Source organism: Microtus oregoni, unplaced genomic scaffold (genome assembly GCF_018167655.1).
Source record: "Microtus oregoni isolate MIOR12 unplaced genomic scaffold, Mior012 000025F_ref0000491, whole genome shotgun sequence".
NCBI lineage: Eukaryota > Metazoa > Chordata > Mammalia > Rodentia > Cricetidae > Microtus > Microtus oregoni.
In genome coordinates this window covers 13,741,468-13,760,915 of record NW_024543084.1, presented here as the reverse complement: position 1 = coordinate 13,760,915, position 19,448 = coordinate 13,741,468, and the positions used below count along the sequence as shown (strand labels likewise).

The window sequence follows — 19,448 nt, the reverse complement described above, 5'->3', positions numbered from 1 at the left end:
TACCGAGCACAAGAACCAGATTATGAGCAGAAAAGCAGGGTTCTTCTATGTCTCGGCTCCTAGGAGATGACACACTGCATGTGGTAGCTATTGTGCTGGCAGCCGGAAGAACCAGTCTCGAATCCCTTGGCTCCCTGTACATGAGCATAAGGCACGCATGGTGTGCCCAGCAATAGGATGGAAACAAGGCGAGGGGGTCTTCGGCTGGTCTGGCCTTTTAACCTGCATCGCATCACATGTATTGTGACCTTGTGCTAAAGCCTACCTGTCATCCTATCAGGTGACCAAAAAAAAGTTGCCAAGGTACTAGTCTCAAACAAGAGTGATGATCCCCAGGTCAGTGTCTGGAACACAGGTTAACCTAAGCTAAGAGACTTCAAGTGCACTCCACGCAGGCGCAAAGTCAGTGTGACTCAAGGGTATAAAACAAAGGCTCACTCCCCTGCCTGAGCGCGTGAAGAACCCCGTCTGGTGCAGTCCACTCCCTGCCCTACAGGAGCTTTCCCTGCACACCCACAGCCCAAAGCGAGATGTGCAAGACAGCAACACGCTCCAGAATGAGCAGTCCAGCCAACAATTTCATGCTGGGGGAGAAGGGCTTAGAATGATCAAATCTAACAGCCCACTGTCTCCTCACAGTCCCCAAACAGCCTTTTGCCGACCTCACAAACCCGTGGGGGAAATACTGAACCATGAAAAAGAATAGCACCACAGTGTGCATTTTGCTCAGCTCACTTACAAATTATTATGTACTGAGCTGGACTGTCATTTAGAAGACTGTCCAAACTAGGAACTCGGTTCCCGTCCCCCTTCTACTTACTTGTACAATTTCTGCTCACTTTAGAGACACTAGTTTAGAAGTGGCATGGTGGGAAATGCTTTCAAGACACCACATGGAAGGTAGAGGCAAGAGAATCAAGAGTTTAAAGACAACCTTGGTTGCCTAGTGAATCTGAGCCAAGCTGAACTCAGACCTCAATACTCCATTAAGACAAGAGTGATCTTGTTTGCTACTAGAAAGCTGTGGTGTCTTGGGGGGAGGGGTTAAAGCTGCGGGGTGAGCCAGTGTGTCTTTACTCCTCGCTATTCAAAGTCACTTATAAGCGTTTTTGGTCCAGACTTTCAGTACCTGGGAAACTGAAGACAAATTTCCACTGAGCCTGGCCTGGGGAGCCCTGACCATTTTTCCCTGCCCTACTGCAAAGGCGCCCCCCACATTGGCTGTACCTGGGGGAGCCGCCTGAGGATGAGGCAGACATGGCTAAGCATCAAAGCCGCAAAGGTGGGTAATTGGGTCGGCAGGCTCTGCTCAGGGGGACAGAGGGGCTTGCCAATGAGAATCTCAAGGACCAGGCATCAAACGTCCTCTCTCTGAGGGGAGGAGGGTGGAAGCTTTGGGGGTGGCAGTTGGATGAAAACTTGGGAGGCGCTCCTCTACTGTCCAAGTCGCACAGCAACTGTCCTGCCAAGGTGGGGAGGGGGAAGACAGGAGAAGCTGAGCGACTTGCGGGGTGCCGAGTGAGCTGCCAGGAGGCAGGTGGAGGGCGCGGCCTGACAGTGAGAGGGCGCGTCACTGAAAGGGGGAACGACGACCAGCATGCCCAAGCCCCACCCGGGAAGTAGAGCGGGTCGATAGCTACCAGGGGTTAAACCTGAGGGCTGGCTGGCGTGCGAAGAAGGTGAGAACTGCTAGGCCCCAAGTGGGCCCCCAGGGGCGGGAACCCGCGCAGGGAGATGGAGGGATATTCGGGGCGGTGCCCGGGCAACAGTGTCCTAGGTGAAGGGGCGTTCCCGGCAGAATAGCTACCGAGGAGAACCAATAGATGGAGAGGGAGGAGCGGCGGTCAGGGCAGGGCGACAGGGACAGCGGGGTAGCTCCAAGGCCGCCCGCATCCCCAGGGCTGGCCGGGAGGGTCCCCGAGCACACGTAACTGCTGCGGCCCAGGCCGCAGGGAGCAGAAATGGCCTCCTGGGAGGCTGGGGCATACGGCCACCCACCAGCGGGCAAGAGGGGATGGGGTTCTGCCCATAGAAGGGCGCAGCCCTGCCCGAGGGCAGCAGAGGAGGGAAGGAGCCCTGCCGACGGCCCGGAGAGGACGGAGGCGGCCGGCCCGCCCGTTAGCGGGAGGAGGACGGGCCCGCGCCCAACGAGGGGCGGGGCGGGCCGGGTTCGGACGCAGAAAGGAGCGCGCCTGGACGCGGGGACGGTGCCCGGTTGAGCCAGCCCCAGGCTGGGAGCGCGGGGCTTGAACCCGCGGCGCTCTTCGCCCCGCCCCGCCCCGCCGCGCGGCCTCTCACCAAGAGCGGCACGGCTGCGCCCAGAACCGTCTCCTTATGAAGTCGTTGAAGTCGGAGGCCAGGGTCGTGCCATGGAGACGCCGCGGCGGATGCAGTCCGGCTCCCGCGGCGGCTCCTCCCCGCTTCCGCCTCCTTTTCCGACAACCGGTCGGCAGCTCGCCCATTGGCCAGTTCAAACCCCCCCCGGAGCCCCTCGGGTTTCGCCATTTAGGCCCTGCCCCTAGCGTCACAGAGATGCCCCGCCCCACTGGGAACGCTCCGCCCACTTCCGGGCCTCGCGGCCGGCCCACCGCCCCGTCGCCAGGGAGACGCGCGACGCCTCCCGCGCAGACCTGCCTGATCTTGTGCCACCGTTCAGAGCCCCGCGTCCCCTCCGCCATTTTTGCCCTGGTCCTCCCGACTCCTGAGCCCTAACGCGCCCCGCTCGAAACACAGTAGGAAACTGGGCGCAGAGGAGGACGGCTGAACAGGCGACAGCCTGGGGCTTCTGGAAAGCCATCCTTGTGCCTAGTCCACTCAGTGCAGACAGCTTGTGCACACTACCCAGACTGTGCCCCTATCCCACACCGCCCAAACAGAAGGAAGACGCCCCACTCCCCACGCCCCTCGCCGCCCTCCGGCACGCCGAACGCCGCCTCTGTACGGACCTACTCTGCTGAGGTTCTCCCTGCTGAGCCGCCATCTTCTCAACTATGTTTCCCTATTAGCCAATCGTGGGGGACTGTCTCGTGGCTCACGTTGCCGCCCTGGATTCTGGGAGACCTAAACAACCTCAGAGCCGGGGAGACCTCCTTTCCTTGACGCCCTGATCTACAACACAGCAGTCTGCTCCCACTAGCTCCTCCCTGGAGTGTGAACCTCAACTGCTTTCCCACCTTCACCCTCAGCCCTTCTCACATTGTCCTATCTGTTCTTCAACCCTTGCCAGTTCATGGTGTGCGTCTGGCCTGGCTCTGGCTGCCCTTGAGCAGAGAGATCCACCTGGGTCTGCCTCCTGAGTGTTACTGATAATCTTTTGGTCCCCGCCCCTTTCCATCCCACTCCCTCTGACCACTCGCCCCATCTGAAAAACTCCCTGTCCTCTTTCTGGTGTCTTTGCCTCTCTCTCTCTCTCTCTCTCTCTCTCTCTCTCTCTCTCTCTCTTTCTTCTTCTTCTTCTTCTTCTTCTTCTTCTTCTTCTTCTCTCTTCTTCTTCTTCTTCTTCTTCTTTTCTCTCTCTCTCTCTCTCTCTCTCTCTCTCTCTCTCTCTCTCATGTTTATGGCTATTTTCTGTGTCTATGGGTCTGTTTACACGCGCCTGCCTGCTATTGGGAACCTGCAGCCCTTTGGCGCTAGCAGCTACATAGATCACCGCTTGGGCCACAGCTCCGGGACCGGCAGCCGCCAGCTTCTTGAGACTGGCTGCTCGCTCCGCCAGCCTGCCCCGGACACGCAAGTGCTGGGATTAAAGGAATGACCACCGTACCAAGTCTTTATTATTATTATTTGTTTTAATGCCTGTAATCTCAGCAATGAAGAGGCTGAAGCGGGAAGATTACCATGAGTTGGAAGCCAGTCTGGATCCCTCAGTCATAACCTTACCATTCTGAGGTTCTGCAAGATCAAATCTACAGCCCAGCAATGGGAAAAGGCTCAATGGTTGAGGCCCGGCCTGACATGAGCAAAACCCTAGATTCTGTTTCAGTACCACATAAATTCTATAAACTCCCTCCACTGTCCAGCAATCTATCTCTAGACTATGACCAACAGTAGCTTATCTGCTACTTTTGCTTCGTCTGCATTCTGTACATCAAGTTCCTTATTTTTTTTTAACTAAAAATATTTACATGCAAATTCCTGAAATTTGTGGGTATTTTTTGAAAGAAAATCCTTGAGTGGAACTGGAGCCAGGCTTGGAGGTTTGGAGGCATAGAGCTGTAATCCCACACTCATGCAGCTGACATAGGAACATCTCCAATTCAAGACCAGCTTGTGCTGCACAGTAAGACTCCACCTCCAAAGCAAATTCTCAGCAAGGTTCCAGGGCCAGGGCGTCTGTCTCTGGTGGTGGCTACATGGGTTAAGTTCCTTATTTTCATAGAGAAAAACAAAACTGCAACAGAACATTGACTAAGACACCATGCATCGGTAGAAGCCTTCTGATTGCTCCCTCCTCCCTGCAGTCACCTGTGGGTCAGCCTGAAAGGAGGAGTTCTCAGTTCCCTTCTGTGTGTGGGTCCAGCATACATGCCACGAACCTACATATAGATTCATCACTACCTATGCTGGATGCTCTCTTGAGCAAGAACCACATCTTCCTGTCCTGCAGAGCCTGGCACCAAACAGGTTCTGGTGAGCTTCAGGTCAAAACTCCTGTAAAGGCCAGGCAGTGCCAGTGTGGCCATCTTTAATCCCAGCACTCAGGAAGCAGGAGGATTTCTGTGAGTTGGAGGCCAGCCTGTCTACAGAGCAAGTTCCAGGACAGCCAGGGCTACTAGAGAAACCCTGTCTTGAAAAAAATAAAGTAAAATAAAACTCATATTCAAAGTTTAGGGCCAAGAGGAAAACTATCATCCTACAGCTACCTAAATATTCCTATATATTCCTTCCTTTTCTGTGAATTCCAGGGAGTTTTGAAGGCTCCAGTCCCTGGCCCCAGCCACAAAACTCTGTACTGAGGGATATCTATTATAGTCCCCTTGGCTGAGGTCTCTCCATTTACCCAAGGGCCTGATTAGGCTGTTTCCATGCAGGAACACCTGCTCCAGAGCGCTGACGCAACTGCCACAGCCTTGACCTGGGGAGAGGGAATCAGTGCTACGAAGGGAGTGGGTCTGGCTTTGTCTTCTGGTGCTTTCCAGACTTGATGGAGAGTCTGGAAGAAACTCTCCCAGGTCCTCAAGGTTTGGCCTTCTTGGACTCTCTGAGCTGCCCCCTCACTGCCCTTTAGCCTTGGATAGATGCTGAACTCAGTGATGGTACTATAATCTGAGTGTGGTCCATGATCTAACAGCATCAGCCGCACTAGGGAACTTCTTAAAAACACAAATCAGTTAGGTGTGATGGCGCATGCCTTTAATCCCGGCACTCAAGAGGCAGAGGCCAGCCTGGTCTACATAGTGAGTTTCAGAACAGCCAGTGCTACGTGGAGAAACTCTGCTTTGAAAACAAAAAAATAAAAACACAAATCCTTAGGTCTGGGTATGAGAACTAGGCTGACCTCAAACTTGAGATCTTCCTGCCTCTGCTGTCCAAGAATATCACCACCCCGACTTACTTTTGTTTTGTAAGATTTATTATCTTCTAAATATTTATGTGTGTGTGCATACATACTAGTGCAGGTACAAGAAGGCCAGAGAAAGGAGTTGGATCTCCTGGAAGTGGAGTTACAGACAGTAGTGAGCTGCCAAGTGGGGCTGGGAAATGAACCTAGGTCCTCTGGATGAGCAGCCCGTGCTCTTGACTGCTGAGGCATTTCCCAAGCCCCGCTGTCGGGCTTTCAGTGGTTTGTAGTTGTTTTTTTTTTTTTTTTTTTTTTTTTTTTTTTTGTCTTCAGCACTGGACAGGGCTCCACAGCCAGGCACCTGCCAACTCCTTCCTGTCTGTCCCATTTACTGCCGAATCCTTAGTGTCCCATCTCAGTCCCCGAGTTCATCAAATTCCGCAGAATGAATGAAATGTTACTTGCTCCTGATCACAGCCACCCAGAGGTAACGGTTTTCACCCTCAAAAGAGCATCTCACCCTCAGCTCTGAGAGTCCTCGGAGCCAAGGCAGGTCCTCACCCAAGGACAGAACCCGCTGAGAGCCCAACCTCAGGGGGTACCAGTGGACTCTGCCACGACAGGGCACTCATATAACTCACGTCCAAAGGAACATGGAAGACAGGTGGGAAAAGGACGCCTCTGAAGGAGAGAACCGTTTGTGTTGGTAGGAGCTAAGGCAGCCATGATCAAGACAAGGAGTCTCCTTCCCCTCGATCTTACAGTCAGCTAAGGACAAGCGCCTGAAGGCTGGTTCGCCCGGAGACCTGTTCCTTTGTGACTAGTGGAAGGGGAGTACCCCACTTCCCAAGCAGAAGGGTGCAGCATGTGGAGTAGCCTATAACATCTCTGCTGCCTCGGCTGGATTGACTCTAAATTCCCCATCCTCCCTTCTCCATTGTGGGTTCAGAAGAAGGAAAGAACCTGGCCCACAAGGCAAGCACCCTGCCAGCTGGTGCCTTCTGGTGGGTCTATTCCTTAGGTCCCGAAGAGAACCGGGATCTCCCCAGCACAGTACTGGGCTCCTTATGGACACAAGGATTGCAGTCACAGAGCAGAAATCCAAAAGGCAGGAGTGGGGGTAACCTCTGGCTGGACCTTGACCGGGCCCAAGCTGATGAGCAAAGGCTGAGGGTGCCGTGAGTGCCCATTCTGCTCAGAAGCTATACCTCCACCTACCAAAGGTGACATGGATGCCCAGCCAGGAAGCAAGCACCTGCCAACTTTAGCACTCTTCCTCTGCCCTCACTCTCTGTCTCTAACTCAGGGATCTCCTGCCTGGGCCTGGTGAGATGCAGAGAGGCTCACAGCTGTTAGTGAAGTATAAAGTGCCAATGCAGAGGACTTTTATTGAAGGCCTACTGTGTGCCAGGCACCAGGTGTGCCTCCCGCCTTCCCGCACTTTCTGCCAGCCAGGGAGAAGGGTGCTCGTGAGCCCCAGATGTGAAGCCAGGGACGGGGCTGAGGTGGAGGTAGATGGAGGCAAGGTAGCTCCAGCAGCTGAGTCCTCAGAGAGGGCAGGAGTCAGGATTCTAGGGTCTGGCCAGCTTGAAACCCGAAGGCTGGGGCCTCCCTGTTCCTGAGCCCACTGGGCTCCAAATCTGTGTGTGGAATCAAGAGTCTGAGTCTTGTCTTCTCGTTCTGACATTCAGGGGATGGACTATCTCAGAGTAGCTTTCCCAACCTGGGAGGCTCCAGAAGTGGAAGATGGTGGAGCCCAAGAGAACAGTCAGGCTTCTGCTGAGACTCCTCTCTGTTCTTGTTGCTCCTTTGGAGTTCCAACTCGGACCTTGTCGACTAGAGGCTGAGGGGGCAAGAAGGGAACAAGAGAGAGTCAGACAGAGACACCAACAGCTGTGGAGAGAGGCAGACAGACAGACAAACACAAGACAGATGGAGACAAAGCTAGAGAAATCAAGAGGAAGAGCTCAAGAGATGGGGGTGGAGGAGGAGGAGGAGGGAAGAGAAGCAGGGAGCTAAGGTGGAAAGAAAGGGACCATGGACTGGTCCTCTTCCAGGCCCAGCCTCACCTAGAGCTCATCCCTGGGGTGAGGATGGAGGCTATATCCACTGCTGCCAGCCAGGTGCAGGTGGGAGCTGCGGAGAGTCTTCTGAGAGCCAGTCCAGCTAATGAGGTGGCCACTGTCATCATCCCAGGGGGAAGATGTCTCTGTGTCACTGAGCCACTCAGCATCTCCCGCATAGTGGGTGGGGGAGGCAAGCAGAGGCCGGGCTGAGAAGGCTTGGAGGTCCCGAGGCCAGAAGTATGCCTTGTACTGGTCACTGTGGGTGAGAGAAGAAAGCTTAGGTGGACTGGAGCAACTCTCCTCCTAGACCCTGTGATGCTCATCCGGAGCTGGGGCCTTAGCTGTCTGCTCTACCTCTGCCCTGCCCCGTTAGTCCTCACGGCTACTCGTTAATACCCCATGATGAGGGCACTGAGGCTCAGTATTGAGCCATAGGATTGAAAACCACATGCACAGGGGCTGGAGAGATGGCTCAGCCTGTAAGAGTGTTCACTGCTTGTTCAGGGCTCCAGCACCCACACAAGTGGCTCTCAACTGCCTGTAAGTCCAACTGTAGGGGGATCTGTGCACTCTTCTGGCCTCCTTGGACACCTTCGCTCATATACACATACCCACACACAGATGCACATAATTCAAAATTAAAAATAAATCTAAAAATAGAACCCACATGAGAATGGACAGCACAGTGTTCACATCTAGCTGGGCCTGGTACCTGGGCAACTTTTGAGTGGGTTCACCAAGGCCACATGGGTGAACCTTGACCATTTCCCTCTCTTCAGCTGCCTAGTGAGGGTTTTCTGTAGTGGGCCCCTGGCTAGAATGACCCTGCCCTTCCCCACCCAGTTCTCACTTTGGGTGTTGATCAAACATGATGGGCAGGAACTCATCCACAGGCAGCATGCGTTGCAGAGGCCGGGAGGCTAACAGTTTGCGAGCGCCTGACAGGCTCAAGGTGTACGCTAATGTCCAGTAGGAGTACCCAGCCACCACCAGACCTGGCATACCCTCCACGGCCACCTCCTCCTCAGGGTTCACCTGCTTCCGGCCAAGGTAGCTGCAAACGACACCGAGGGTGACAGGGTCACTATAGAGCCTGGGGTATCCTGGCCCTCCCACAGGTATGCTAAGGCCAGGCTATGTGGGAAGTGCTAGCTAGGATCCCAGCAGAAGCAGACCCCAGAGTCTGCCTACATCAGGTCCCACGAAAGCTTCTGGGTCACCACGTCCTCCATCAGCTGTTCCAGCCGCCTCCGGAAGTTGTCCTCAAAGCGGACGTCATCCTCAAACACCACAACCCTGGCCAGGCCCCTTACAACCACCTGTGGGACACATGACAGGGGAGAAAACTCTGCAGATCTGAGCTGCCCTGTTCCTACCTGCCTGGACTCAGGCCAGCACACCCCTCTTGGCTAAGTGCCACATACCAAGCCCTGGCAATATCATGTAGCTACCCCAAAGCCTGCTGGAGCTCCCACTGGTGGGGACTGAATTCCTCTTGCTCTGACATTCAAGACCCTTGAGTTCCCACACCCTGGTGTAGCTGACAGGAGATTCATGGTGACAGTCATGACTTTTGGCTACAGTTACTGAAAACTACGCTCTCCCAGGAACCTGTGCCATTGCTCAGCCTCGGAGAAGCACAGGTGCATCCATGCATGCTCTGTTTGTCACCTGAAGCTGGGTGGGTAGGGAGTGTAAGAGATTCCAGCCCCTACAATCACCAAGAAAAGCTACTTTTGTAACTATGGAAAATGTGGAAAGAATGTGAAACCATCTGGGTAGAAAGCCAACTGGGTCATTCTTTCAGTCTGCTCACAGATGGCAAACAGAAACAAGACCACACACTCCCCGGCAACGGAAGAAAAACAAGGTTTATGCACACTGCCTCCTGGAGGGGGCACCCTCGGGGACCCAGTGCCCTCCAGTTCTCAATGCTGCTGCCCCAGCCAGAGACTGAAGCCTAGCATGTACCTGAGTGTACGGCCTGGAAGGCTCTTCTTTCTCCCTGCCTTCCCTGACCCCAAGGCAAGGCAGACTGACAGAACCACCTGCACCGCTTCCACCAAATGCAGCCTTGAGCCTCTCCTGATTTCTGAGACCCAGCTTGTTTCCTTCCTTTTATGTGCGTCCGTGCTTACATTTGGAGACCAGGGTCAATGTCAGGGTGTCTTTCTCTATGGCATGACATCTTTTTTTTTTTAATTTATTTTATGTGTATTGGTGTGAAGGTGTCAGATCCCCTGGAACTAGAGGTACAGACAGTTGTGAACTGCCATGTGGTTGCTAGGAATTGAACCCGGGCCCTCTGGAAGAGCAGTTAGTCCTCTTGACCACTGAGCCATCTCTCCAGCCCCCCCCTTTTCAATTTTTGAGACAGGGTTTCTCTGTGTAGCCTTGGCTGTCCTAGAACTTGCTCTGTAGACCAGGCTGGCCTCAAACTCACAGAGATTCACCTGCCTCTGCCTCCCGGGTACTGGGATTAAAGGTAGCACCTGCCATAATTTTTGAGGCAGAGTCACTCACCGAACCTGGATCTGTGTTCTGGTCCTCCTGTTTCCCCAGCAAGCATTCTACCACTGAGCCATCTCCCCACCCATAGGGTCTCTCCCTTGTAGGAATGAGACAGACACGGTTTACTTGTCCCCTGTGTTACCAGACAAGAGTCCCTTTTAGGGAACAGCCAGTGCTCGCCAGAGACGATAGAATGAATAAGGTCACCTCTCGGGGGTGCCAGGGAAGCGTTGACCACAAAGAAGGTCCAGTGAGCCTTTTTTCTGGGTGCATTTATTCACACAGTGGCTCAACCACCTGTGTGCCTGACACGCAGCAATGACTAAGACAGCCAGTCTCTCTGCTGTCCCTGAAGGGCATGCGCCAGAGGGCAAGTATCCTCACCTCTTCCCAGATGGAGTAGTGGCTGAGGAAGCAGCCCACCTCACCCTTGGTCAGTGTGCGGCCCGAGTAAGGGTCCTGGTAGCCAGGGAGCAGGTCCACACCCAGGTGCTTAAGGATGCTGCTGTTGAGTGTCCTACGAGACACAAGCATAAGTGGGGTGACACGTGCCAAGCAGAGCCCCCATCCAGAGGGGCCTCCCTATAGGTGTTGGAATCACACAGGAGCCTGCTGTAGGGGAGGATCCAGCTTTGTAACTCCGTGTGGCTGGAAGCTGTCATGGTCTGGATTCAGCCTCTAACCTAGAACTCTAGCCTCCGTAAGGAAGCCTCAGGAGAGGGGACTTTGGAATCTGTACAGGGGGAGGCAGCCCAGGACGAGTGGACAACCTGCTAGAGAATTCCTGCACCAAGGTCCAGGAAAGGACAGACATCCCACAAGACAGCCAGGTATAATGGTGCAGGCCTGTAATCTTAGAGCTTGGGAGACAGAGGCAGGCAGATCCTTGTGGACCTGAGGCCAAGCCTGGTCTACACAGTGAATTCCAGGCCAGTCAGGTCTGTGCAAGATCCTATATTGAGTGGGAAGGAGGGAAGGAGCGAGGTGCATACACAGACAGAATAAAGCAACTCCTGATGCACCTGTGTAAGTCCAGCTCTTGGGAGGTAGAAGCAGAAGGGTCAGGGATTTAATGCCATCCTCATTTATACAATAAGTTCAAGACCAAACTCAGCTCCAAGACCCTGTCTCGAAAAAACCAAGCCAAGGACCAGTGAGATGGTTCAGTGGGACACAGTGTTTGACCTGAAATCCTGAGAATGTGAATTCAGTCCCCTGGTCCCACAGTGGAAGGAGAGGATGGCTCCCAAAACTTGTCCTCTGACCGCCACAGGAACACCATGGCACATGTGTGCCACTTAAAAAATTTCTAAATAAACCTCAAAAGAATAATGGAGAAATATGATCAAAGCATGTTATTTATGTAAAATTGTGTATTATGTATTATTTATATACATAAAATACTTTTTATACATGTGAACAAAAAGGACCTGGGGGTTTGAAGCAAACAGCTGCTGGCATATGGACCATGTGACCCTGGTAGCAATAACGTGGCCTCTGGATCCCTGGGGAACACTGCCGCACTTCTTGCACACTCCACACTCCGGCCCCTCAGGGGCCTAACTCTAGAACATCCCTGAGACTGGCCACCCGCCCTCTGGGGTACTTTCTAGGTGCTGGATCCTGCCTAAGTGTCTCACTGGACCACAAGAACCAAGCATGTTGAGGTACATCTTTTGTAAGAGGCTGACAGATGGGCCAGCTTGAGAGGGTTCATACAGCCAGTACGTGACAGGCCTCAACCCAGGCCCTGGAGCCCTCTCACTGCCTTCGGGTGGACTGCGGGAGGACATCTCATCCTGCCGGCCTGTGCTGGCAACTCCTGAGACAGCAGGCCCCAGGCCCCATGTGGCTACCTCCTGGATGTTTAGGATGTTCATGCAACTGTTCTGTTTGCCCACTCCTAGGATCTCAGGTGGGTTTTATGGTCCCTGAGACCCATCCGTGGGAGCCTCACCTGCCATCCACAGCATCTACTACCTGAGCAGAGATCTCCATCTCCCAGAGAGAGGTCAGCATCCGAGCCCGGCGCTGGGGTCTGCGGGCCAGGCTGATGACAAAGACCTAGAGGAAGCAGAGGTAAGTCTAGAGAGGGTAGCTCATTCACCCGACCCCAACCCGATAGACTGGGGACATACTTCATCAAATCCCATCTTGTTGGGCTTCTTTGGGGGCTGAGACACATGAGCTGAGGCCAGCATAGGGGGTCCATCCACTGTAAAAGGAAACAACAGCCCCGACCCCAGGCATGAGTCCCTACTGGCTTCTGGTCACAGACAGAGCCCCAGCTTCACTCCTATCACTCCAGCAGAACACCTAACAGGATGGGCTCCCTGAGCTGCTACCCCATTCTACAGATCAGAAGACTGAGGTGCCACAGGGAAAGGGACTCGCTCACTGTCATGACACGAGTTCAAAGCAAGGCAGGCACCCAGACACGCTTAAATCTACACCTAGACAAGGAGCACTGTGGGAAGGAAGGGGCCCCAGCCTCACCCAGTGCTTCCAGAATCAGATGGATGAAGTTGGTCTTCTCTTCCTCCAGCCCCTCGTGGGGCTTCACTGCCACGTTCATGTACCCGTAGCGATGGTCATTGCACACGTGCACTGAGACCCCTGCAGAAAGGCTCCCCTGAGTGCTGGCGTTGGGGTGAGTCTGTCAGGAGACACCACCAGTGACCCAAATCTTTTTGTTTGTTTGTTTTTGTTTTTTGAGACAGGGTTTCTCTGTGTAACAGTTCTGGCTTTCCTGAACCTTGTTCTGTAGACCAAGCTGGCCTCTAACTCACAGAGATCCACCTGCCTCTGCCTCCCGAGTGCTGGGATTAAAAGCATGCGCCACCACCACCTGGCCCCAAGTCTTGTCTGGGACTCAGTTTTGCCACACTGATGAGGGCACCAGGCCACATCTCCAGTAGTTCTAGTCTTACTTGTCTACACACTGCAGACTTCTCCAACACCTCGGGGGCAAAACAATCAACACCCCTTCTGATTCACCAGCACCCTAAGGACACTGCTTGCTCTGGGGCTTGATAGACACCTCTAACCCTTCCTGACCCCCAGTACAGTTTCCCCAACACCAGACAGTCAGAGTCCTAGCTACAAGTCAGCCTCGGTCTGAGTTCAAACCCCAGTGCTGCAGCCTTCTCAAGCACGGTGTCCAGCATCACTGCCTTAATCTTATCCTCAGCTCTTCCTTGGGATTCTTGGGGTATTTTTGGTAGGGGGAGGGCAGATGGAGACAGGGTCTCACTTTGTAGCCTTAACTATCCTGGAACTCCTCATGTAGCCTAGGATGACCTTGACTCACGGAGATCTGGAGTGCTGGGCCAAATTTCTTGGAATTGGATTTATCCCACACATACCTAAACACTTCCTTTCTAAGTAACTTTCCTCTTAAAAATAATTACAGGCCAGGTGGTGGTGCACACCTTTAATCCAGCATTTAGGAGGCAGAAGCAGGCAGACCTATGTGAGTTTGAGGCTAGCCTGGTCTACAGAGTGAGTTCCAGGACATGCTCCAAAGCTACACAGAGAAACACTGTCTCGAAAAAACAAACAACAGGGGGCTGGAGAGATGGCTCAGCGGTTAAGAGCACTGACTGCTCTTCCAGAGGACCCGGGTTTGATTCCCAGCACCCACATGGCAGCTCACAACTGTCTGAAAATGCAGTTTCATGAGATCTGACACCTTCACACCAACGAACATAATAAAGGTAAATAAAAAAAGTTTTTTTAAAAAAACAACAACAACAATAATTGTTATTATTATTATGGGGTGAGGGAGAGATGGCTCAGCAATGAAAAGCACTTGCTGCTCCTGCAGAAGACCTTACTTAGTTCACAACTACCTTTAAATCCAGTCCATGGTGTCTGATTCCCTCTTCTGGCCTCCCATGGCACTGCATCCATGAGGTACACATACATACACGCAGACAGGCAAACATTCATGCACATAGCATAAAAATAAATAATAATGGCCGGGCGGTGGTGGCACACGCCTTTAATCCCAGCACTCGGGAGGCAGAGGCAGGCGGATCTCTCTGAGTTCGAGACCAGCCTGGTCTACAAGAGCTAGTTCCAGGACAGGCTCCAAAACCACAGAGAAACCCTGTCTCGAAAAACCAAAATAATAATAATAATAATAATAATGCCAGGTATAATGGTGCACGCCTTTAATCCTAGCACTTGGGATGCAGAGGCAGGTGGATTTCTGAGTTCAAGGCCAGCCTGGTCTACAGAATGAGTCCAGGACAGTCAGCGATACATAGTGAGCCCTTGTCTTGGAAAAAAAAACACACACAAATAAATAAATAAATAAGTAAATAGATAAATAAATAATAAATGATAAACCTTTGGACAAAACAACTCGACTGAGCATGTGTGAGAGATGGCTCAGAAGCTAAGGGTACTTGCTGTTTGCCTTATTACTGCCTACCCAGACTTTGGATGCCAGCCCAAGAGTTTCCTTCCTTCCTGAGGTCTTCTCTGACTAAATTCACTCTGGCCTGAGCTGTCAGCACACATGTAATCAAGGCCTCCTTGTCAGTCATGACTGGATACTGGTTTGTGAAGTCCTCTGCCTGACTGCCACACATCACCAGTGGATGCTCCACAGGCACCTGCCCGGTGAAGCAGTAACTGACTGCCCAGACAGGAACAGCCAGAGCCTGTCTCCTCTGCTGGGCAAGAGACATAAGACAGGTTAGGGCCCAAAGAACCAACAGGACTTGACAGGACGAAATGTGGGGTGGAAAATGGTATGCTAAACAGGGTGCAAAACCCCAGGGGCCTCCAAGCAAGGCTCGAGGAGGCCCGGTCCTCACCAGCAGCCTGGCAGGCATAGGCAAAGACAATGATGTCGTCAAAAGGCCAAGTGTAGTTGGGATGAGGTGGGTAGAAGGCCAGCTGGGCTGTTTCTTCAGTCTTCAAGGACACCAGGAAGGTAGAGTGGACCATAGGGACCCGGAAGCAGCCCTGGCGCTGGCGGTTCTTGGTAGGGAAGTATTCAGCTGTGCGGCGATAGTAGCCCTGAAGAAAGGCGAAAGGCAGGTTTGGGGCTGAGGCCCAGGCCTATCCAGGCCCAAAGGCCCTGAAGCCTCAGAATCTGTGCTCTCGGAGTCCTCCCATCCTCACCTGGGGTGTGATCCCGCACCAGAAGTTGGAGTAATAGGTCTGGGAGTCCAGCATTGGGGCCACCACCGGCAACTGCCGTGCTGTGAGAAGCCGCAGAGTCTGGTTGTTGGTGAGAATGTTGTCTGTGTCTGCGAACTTTGGGAAAGGAAGATGTCACAGGAAGAAAAAATCCTGAGCTTCAGGACCAAAGAGCTCACTGAGTGGGAATTCCTTAGAGTGGCTCGAGGCGCCTGTGCCCACAGATGGCTCTGACGGCGGCCAGAGAGGTGGCTGGAGAGGTAAGGCACTTGCTGCCAAGCCTGACGACCTGACTTTGGCCTCAAAGCCACATGGTAGAAGGAAGGAGCCAACTCTGAAAGCTGTCCCTGGCGTCCACATACCATAATGCGTGTGCATTTACACACATACACACAGGATACAAGTAATTGGTGTGGGGAGACCTAACCAACACAGTCCGCTTCTGACAAGAGGCCGAGCTGAGACATTATCACTGAGTAGACCAGGGAGTGGCTCTGAGAAGCTTATCTGAGATCTAGCCTAGAGGAGACCCACAGAACTGCTCTGAGGGGAAAAGTCCTGGGCTCTTCCATCAACCATATGGTGGCTCACTACTGAGTGTGGCTCCATTTCCAGGGGATCTGATGCCCTCTTCTGGCCTCTCTGGGCACTGCATGCACAAGCTGCACAGATGTACAGGCTGACAGAAAACAAAAATAAACCCAGAGCAGTGGTGGCTCACGCCTTTACTCCCAGCACTCAGGAGGCAGAGGCAGGCAGATATTTGAGTTTGAGACCAGTTACAAAGTGAGTTCCAGGACAGCAAGAGCTACACAGAAAAAAAAACTGTCTTGAAAAAGCAAATAAATAAATACATAAATAAAACAAAAATAAATAATTTTTAAAAATCTACTCTGTGCTCTAGTCCTGGGATTCAGGCTAGGCACAGCACATCAACTAAGGTATGTCCCAGTATGAGCTTAACTGCAGGGTCTCCGCTCATAATCCAGCCTGGGGTTTGGTCATAACCAAGACTTCCGTCGGGGTTACTGGTACCTCCCGCTCCTACCTAATCCCAGGCCAGGCCTCCTCACCAGGATGTAGTCAGCTCCCCAGGCCCTGGCAAAGGTCAGGGCTTCCTGCTTCAGCTCCATCACAAACTGATGTCTTTCTCTGGTCCAGTGCTTGGGGCTCTGTTCATCTGGGTAGGACCTGGGGAGGGGGCAAAGAGGTGAGACATTCTCCTCTGCAGGGCAGTGGACAACCTGTTCTGGGGACTGGCTGACACTGGTAACAGCTGCTTTCTATAGTCTCCAGAACCCTTGCCCTCGGGTCACCTGGCCTCCTCCTCAGGCTTCCAGACGATAGCCGCGTAGTCGCCGCCCACAGCAGCCAACCACTCCCGCAGCATCGCTGTGGTGTTGTCCACGTTGTGATCTGTGGCACACCTGAGGGCACAGGACAGGAAGACTGAGAGACCACGGCCACCGAAGGGCCGGAACCCCGAGGTGTACTTGCCTTTGAAGTGCCCTTGGACACCCCCAAGTCTGATCTATCTTGAGAGCTGTGGAGGAGAGGCATACTGCAGTGGAGGGGGGCCGGAGATGCGCTGTGTGACCTCGGGCAAGTTCTGCCCCTCTCAGTGCTTCACATCCTCCCTTCTAATTTTGGGCATTGTGCTGGGATTGAACCTAGGGACTTGTACACAGCGAGCACCCCGACCACTGAGCCACAGCCTCAGCCTGATGCCCTGTGAAAGACGCACTTGACCTTGAGACTGCACCTGCTACGTCCCCTCATTGCCTTCTGTCTTCTTGGCACCACAAGCCAGGCCCTTTCCATCTCCGAGTCAAACAAAACAGTTTCTCTACCCTGAGTGGTGCTGAGGGCGACACCACGCTCTGAGTAACCCAGGAAAATGCTGGAGGCCCGTGCTCTGTTACCATGGAACACAGTTTTCCCTCTGTTGGGGAAGGGACTCACATAACAGAGGTGGGACACTTAGTCAGGAGCCCAGATTTTAGGCGATACTGCCCCTTTAAGCCAGTTCCCCACAAGTGAAGACTAACTACGTGTCAAGTCCTACAAGGGTGGGAACTAACTCCCAAACTGTGGTGATTGTGGGCAGCTCCCCGGGCCACAGCTCCACCCCAGCCCAACTTTGGTGTGCTCTGAGGAGCAGTTATCTCCAGCCTCGGCTTGGGCTCCTCCCTGTTTAGACTTTCACAGACAGGCTGCTGTAACCTCTGTGCCCAGCGGCCTATGGGACCGTAGCCCCACCAGGAACCCACCAGTCCCTCTACCTGGAGAGAGAGGCAGTACCACTGGGGAAGGGTCTCAGCCTGATGCCCCTACCCAGCATGCAGCCTGGAGCTGAGGGCTCCCTCCACCTGCTCTCTAGAAAACTCCAGTCTGACCGATCCTTGTTCCAAGGCTCCTGCTTGTTCTACTCCGAATCAAGTTGACCATAGGTCCCCCACTGAGATGCAGTGTGAGCTCCAAGGGCTGGGTCAGAAAGGACAGGCCTAACCTTAACCCAGGGTAAGCCAGGGATGAGCAGGAGGCCCAAAGGAGGGGTGGATGTCCTTGAGCCGACCCGCGTCCTCAGAGGTCTGCCCTTGCCCCCCCCCCCCGGCCCCCTCCCCCCGACAGCTTAGGGACCCCGCTGAAGGGCTTGAGGCCCTACGGGCATGTCTGGGAGGGAGGAGCTTGCCCGGGTGGTGTCTGGGCAGGAGCTACGAGGCCTCCCGGTCAAAGGCTGTCCTGGATCCTGGGACTTGATGCCCAGATATGCCCACCCATGGATCTCTCACCAGAGGGCCAGCCTGGCCCGGGGGTAGTCCAGGCGCTCCAGTGCGCCCAGGTAGTGGGGCAGAGAGTGCTCGGCATTGCGGGCCAGGATAGCAAGGACCACAGTGGGCAGCGTTGGCTCTGTGACACCCGCAGCCTGGAGCCGTGGTCCCAGCAGAAACAGCAGAGGTAGGAGCGAGGCAATGCTCAGGCTCATGGCGGGACTGGGTTGCTGCGGAGGCCCCCGGGTCTCCCACCGCGCGGCAGGGAGGGGGCGGGACGGGCGGGGCATGGAGGCGGGGTCTTTGAGGGGCGTGGCCACAGCAGTGGGGGGGCCCCTATGCCCCTGGCGGGCGCCTGCAAGCTCCACTATCCTCTTTTTCAGCCTGGGCTCTAGATGTCCAGGGTCAGACACCTGTTCCAGTCGCGTCCCCAGGGTTGCCCTCTCTGTGTGGACCTCAAAAGGCGACGACAAGCCAGGGAGGATCGGGGGACCATGGTGGACCCGTCGCACCCTGGACGTTCATCTCACTCCTGGTGTTCGGGCACCCCGGAATCCTGGCTCCCTGACCCTCAGCGGTGGACCCACGAGGCTGCCGGCTTCGCGGGGAGCCCCGACTTCCCCGACCCCTGCTCTGTCTGCGGCGCCCTCTGGCGGCCCCATGCGGGAACTCCACATACCCTCCAGATGACGCGATGAGCTGGAGAGCAAGCCCCGGCTTGGGGCGGGGACCGGGTGCCGCTGATCTGGGCGCGTCTTCTCATCACCTTCCAAGCTCCGCCCTTAAAGTAAGCAAAGCCCACTCAGATTGAGTGTAGGACTTGGAGAGCACCACAGAACCCCTGATGGTGACCCAGCCCCACTCCAAAATAGGAGATACAGCCTCCTCTGTATCTGTCGGGGTGAAAGGGTCGGGGTGGGGATAAGGACTCCTAAAGTTCCAACTAGGCATCTGTCACCAGCCTTTCCCTGAGTCTCCCCATCTTCACAGGTAAAACCTAATTGATAACACCTAACATGAGGGTTTGCTAGGGGTTCTTGAGAAAGAATGCATTTGAGGATCCCCCACACACACACATACACACAGAGTCTGAGCCAGGTTGAGAGACCTTTATATTCACCTTCGCTCCACTTGCGTGTCTGTTTCCCAGGGTTCCCCTTCTGCCTGTTCTGGCTTTAGGGAAGGGAAGGCACACACGAAGCTGGTGCACACTACCTATACTGACCGGACGGGAAGGAGTAGGTTCAGTAAAGAAAGGTTTACCTGGTGACGAACTGCATCCTGGGGGTTGAACCCTGGAGTCAGATCTCTAGCCTAGCTCTGGTCACCTGGTGGGCTATTTTCGGGCCAATGGTCCTGCAATGAGAAGGACCCCTGGAAACCTCCTCCCTCTTGCTTGTCAGTCCCTGGCAGAGGCATTCCCAGTCCCCAGTGAAGATTCTCCAT

At 54.1% G+C, this 19,448-nt stretch overlaps 2 protein-coding genes across 11 annotated transcripts in view; both read right to left on the bottom strand.

Moving 5' to 3' along the window:
- The window catches only part of Odf2 (outer dense fiber of sperm tails 2), a 45,291-nt gene extending 42,311 nt beyond the window's left edge, over nt 1-2,980 (bottom strand). For 3 of the 8 annotated variants that reach the window (XM_041674371.1, XM_041674372.1, XM_041674373.1), the window contains exon 1: nt 2,299-2,462. In XM_041674371.1, the coding sequence (XP_041530305.1) occupies nt 2,299-2,462 (164 nt within the window). Of the gene's footprint in view, nt 1-2,298; nt 2,463-2,945 lie in introns of those variants that run through there. The other 5 variants (XM_041674375.1, XM_041674380.1, XM_041674379.1 and 2 more) reach the window with 4 other exon arrangements.
- Nucleotides 2,981-5,605: 2,625 nt separating this feature from the next.
- Cercam (cerebral endothelial cell adhesion molecule) lies at nt 5,606-18,622 on the bottom strand. Of its 3 annotated transcripts, none has more exons than XM_041675181.1 (13): nt 18,416-18,622; nt 16,548-16,658; nt 16,305-16,422; nt 15,214-15,348; nt 14,904-15,108; nt 12,574-12,693; nt 12,216-12,292; nt 12,035-12,141; nt 10,462-10,594; nt 8,758-8,885; nt 8,417-8,620; nt 7,570-7,822; nt 5,606-7,343 (listed from the first exon to the last, which is right to left on the bottom strand). In XM_041675181.1, the coding sequence occupies exons 1-12, from the start codon at nt 18,496-18,498 to the stop codon at nt 7,570-7,572; spliced, it is 1,674 nt and encodes a 557-aa protein (XP_041531115.1). In that variant the 5' UTR covers nt 18,499-18,622; the 3' UTR covers nt 5,606-7,343. The 3 variants fall into 3 exon arrangements, with proteins under 3 accessions (XP_041531115.1, XP_041531114.1, XP_041531113.1); XM_041675180.1 differs by lacking the exon at nt 18,416-18,622 and adding an exon at nt 18,024-18,342 and having other exon boundaries at nt 8,571-8,620; XM_041675179.1 differs by lacking the exon at nt 18,416-18,622 and adding an exon at nt 18,024-18,336.
- Between the last annotated feature and the right edge of the window lie 826 nt (nt 18,623-19,448).

Excerpts from the sequence above, each read along its gene's own strand:
- Cercam (XM_041675179.1), bottom strand. The coding sequence starts at position 18,292 with ATGCCCCGCCCGTCCCGCCCCCTCCCTGCCGCGCGGTGGGAGACCCGG. Across the intron at positions 15,349-16,304 it reads GGGGAGCTGACTACATCCTG|TTCGCAGACACAGACAACAT; the intron begins GTGAGGAGGCCT and ends CCTTTCCCAAAG. Across the intron at positions 7,823-8,416 it reads ATGTTTGATCAACACCCAAA|TGACCAGTACAAGGCATACT; the intron begins GTGAGAACTGGG and ends TCTCACCCACAG.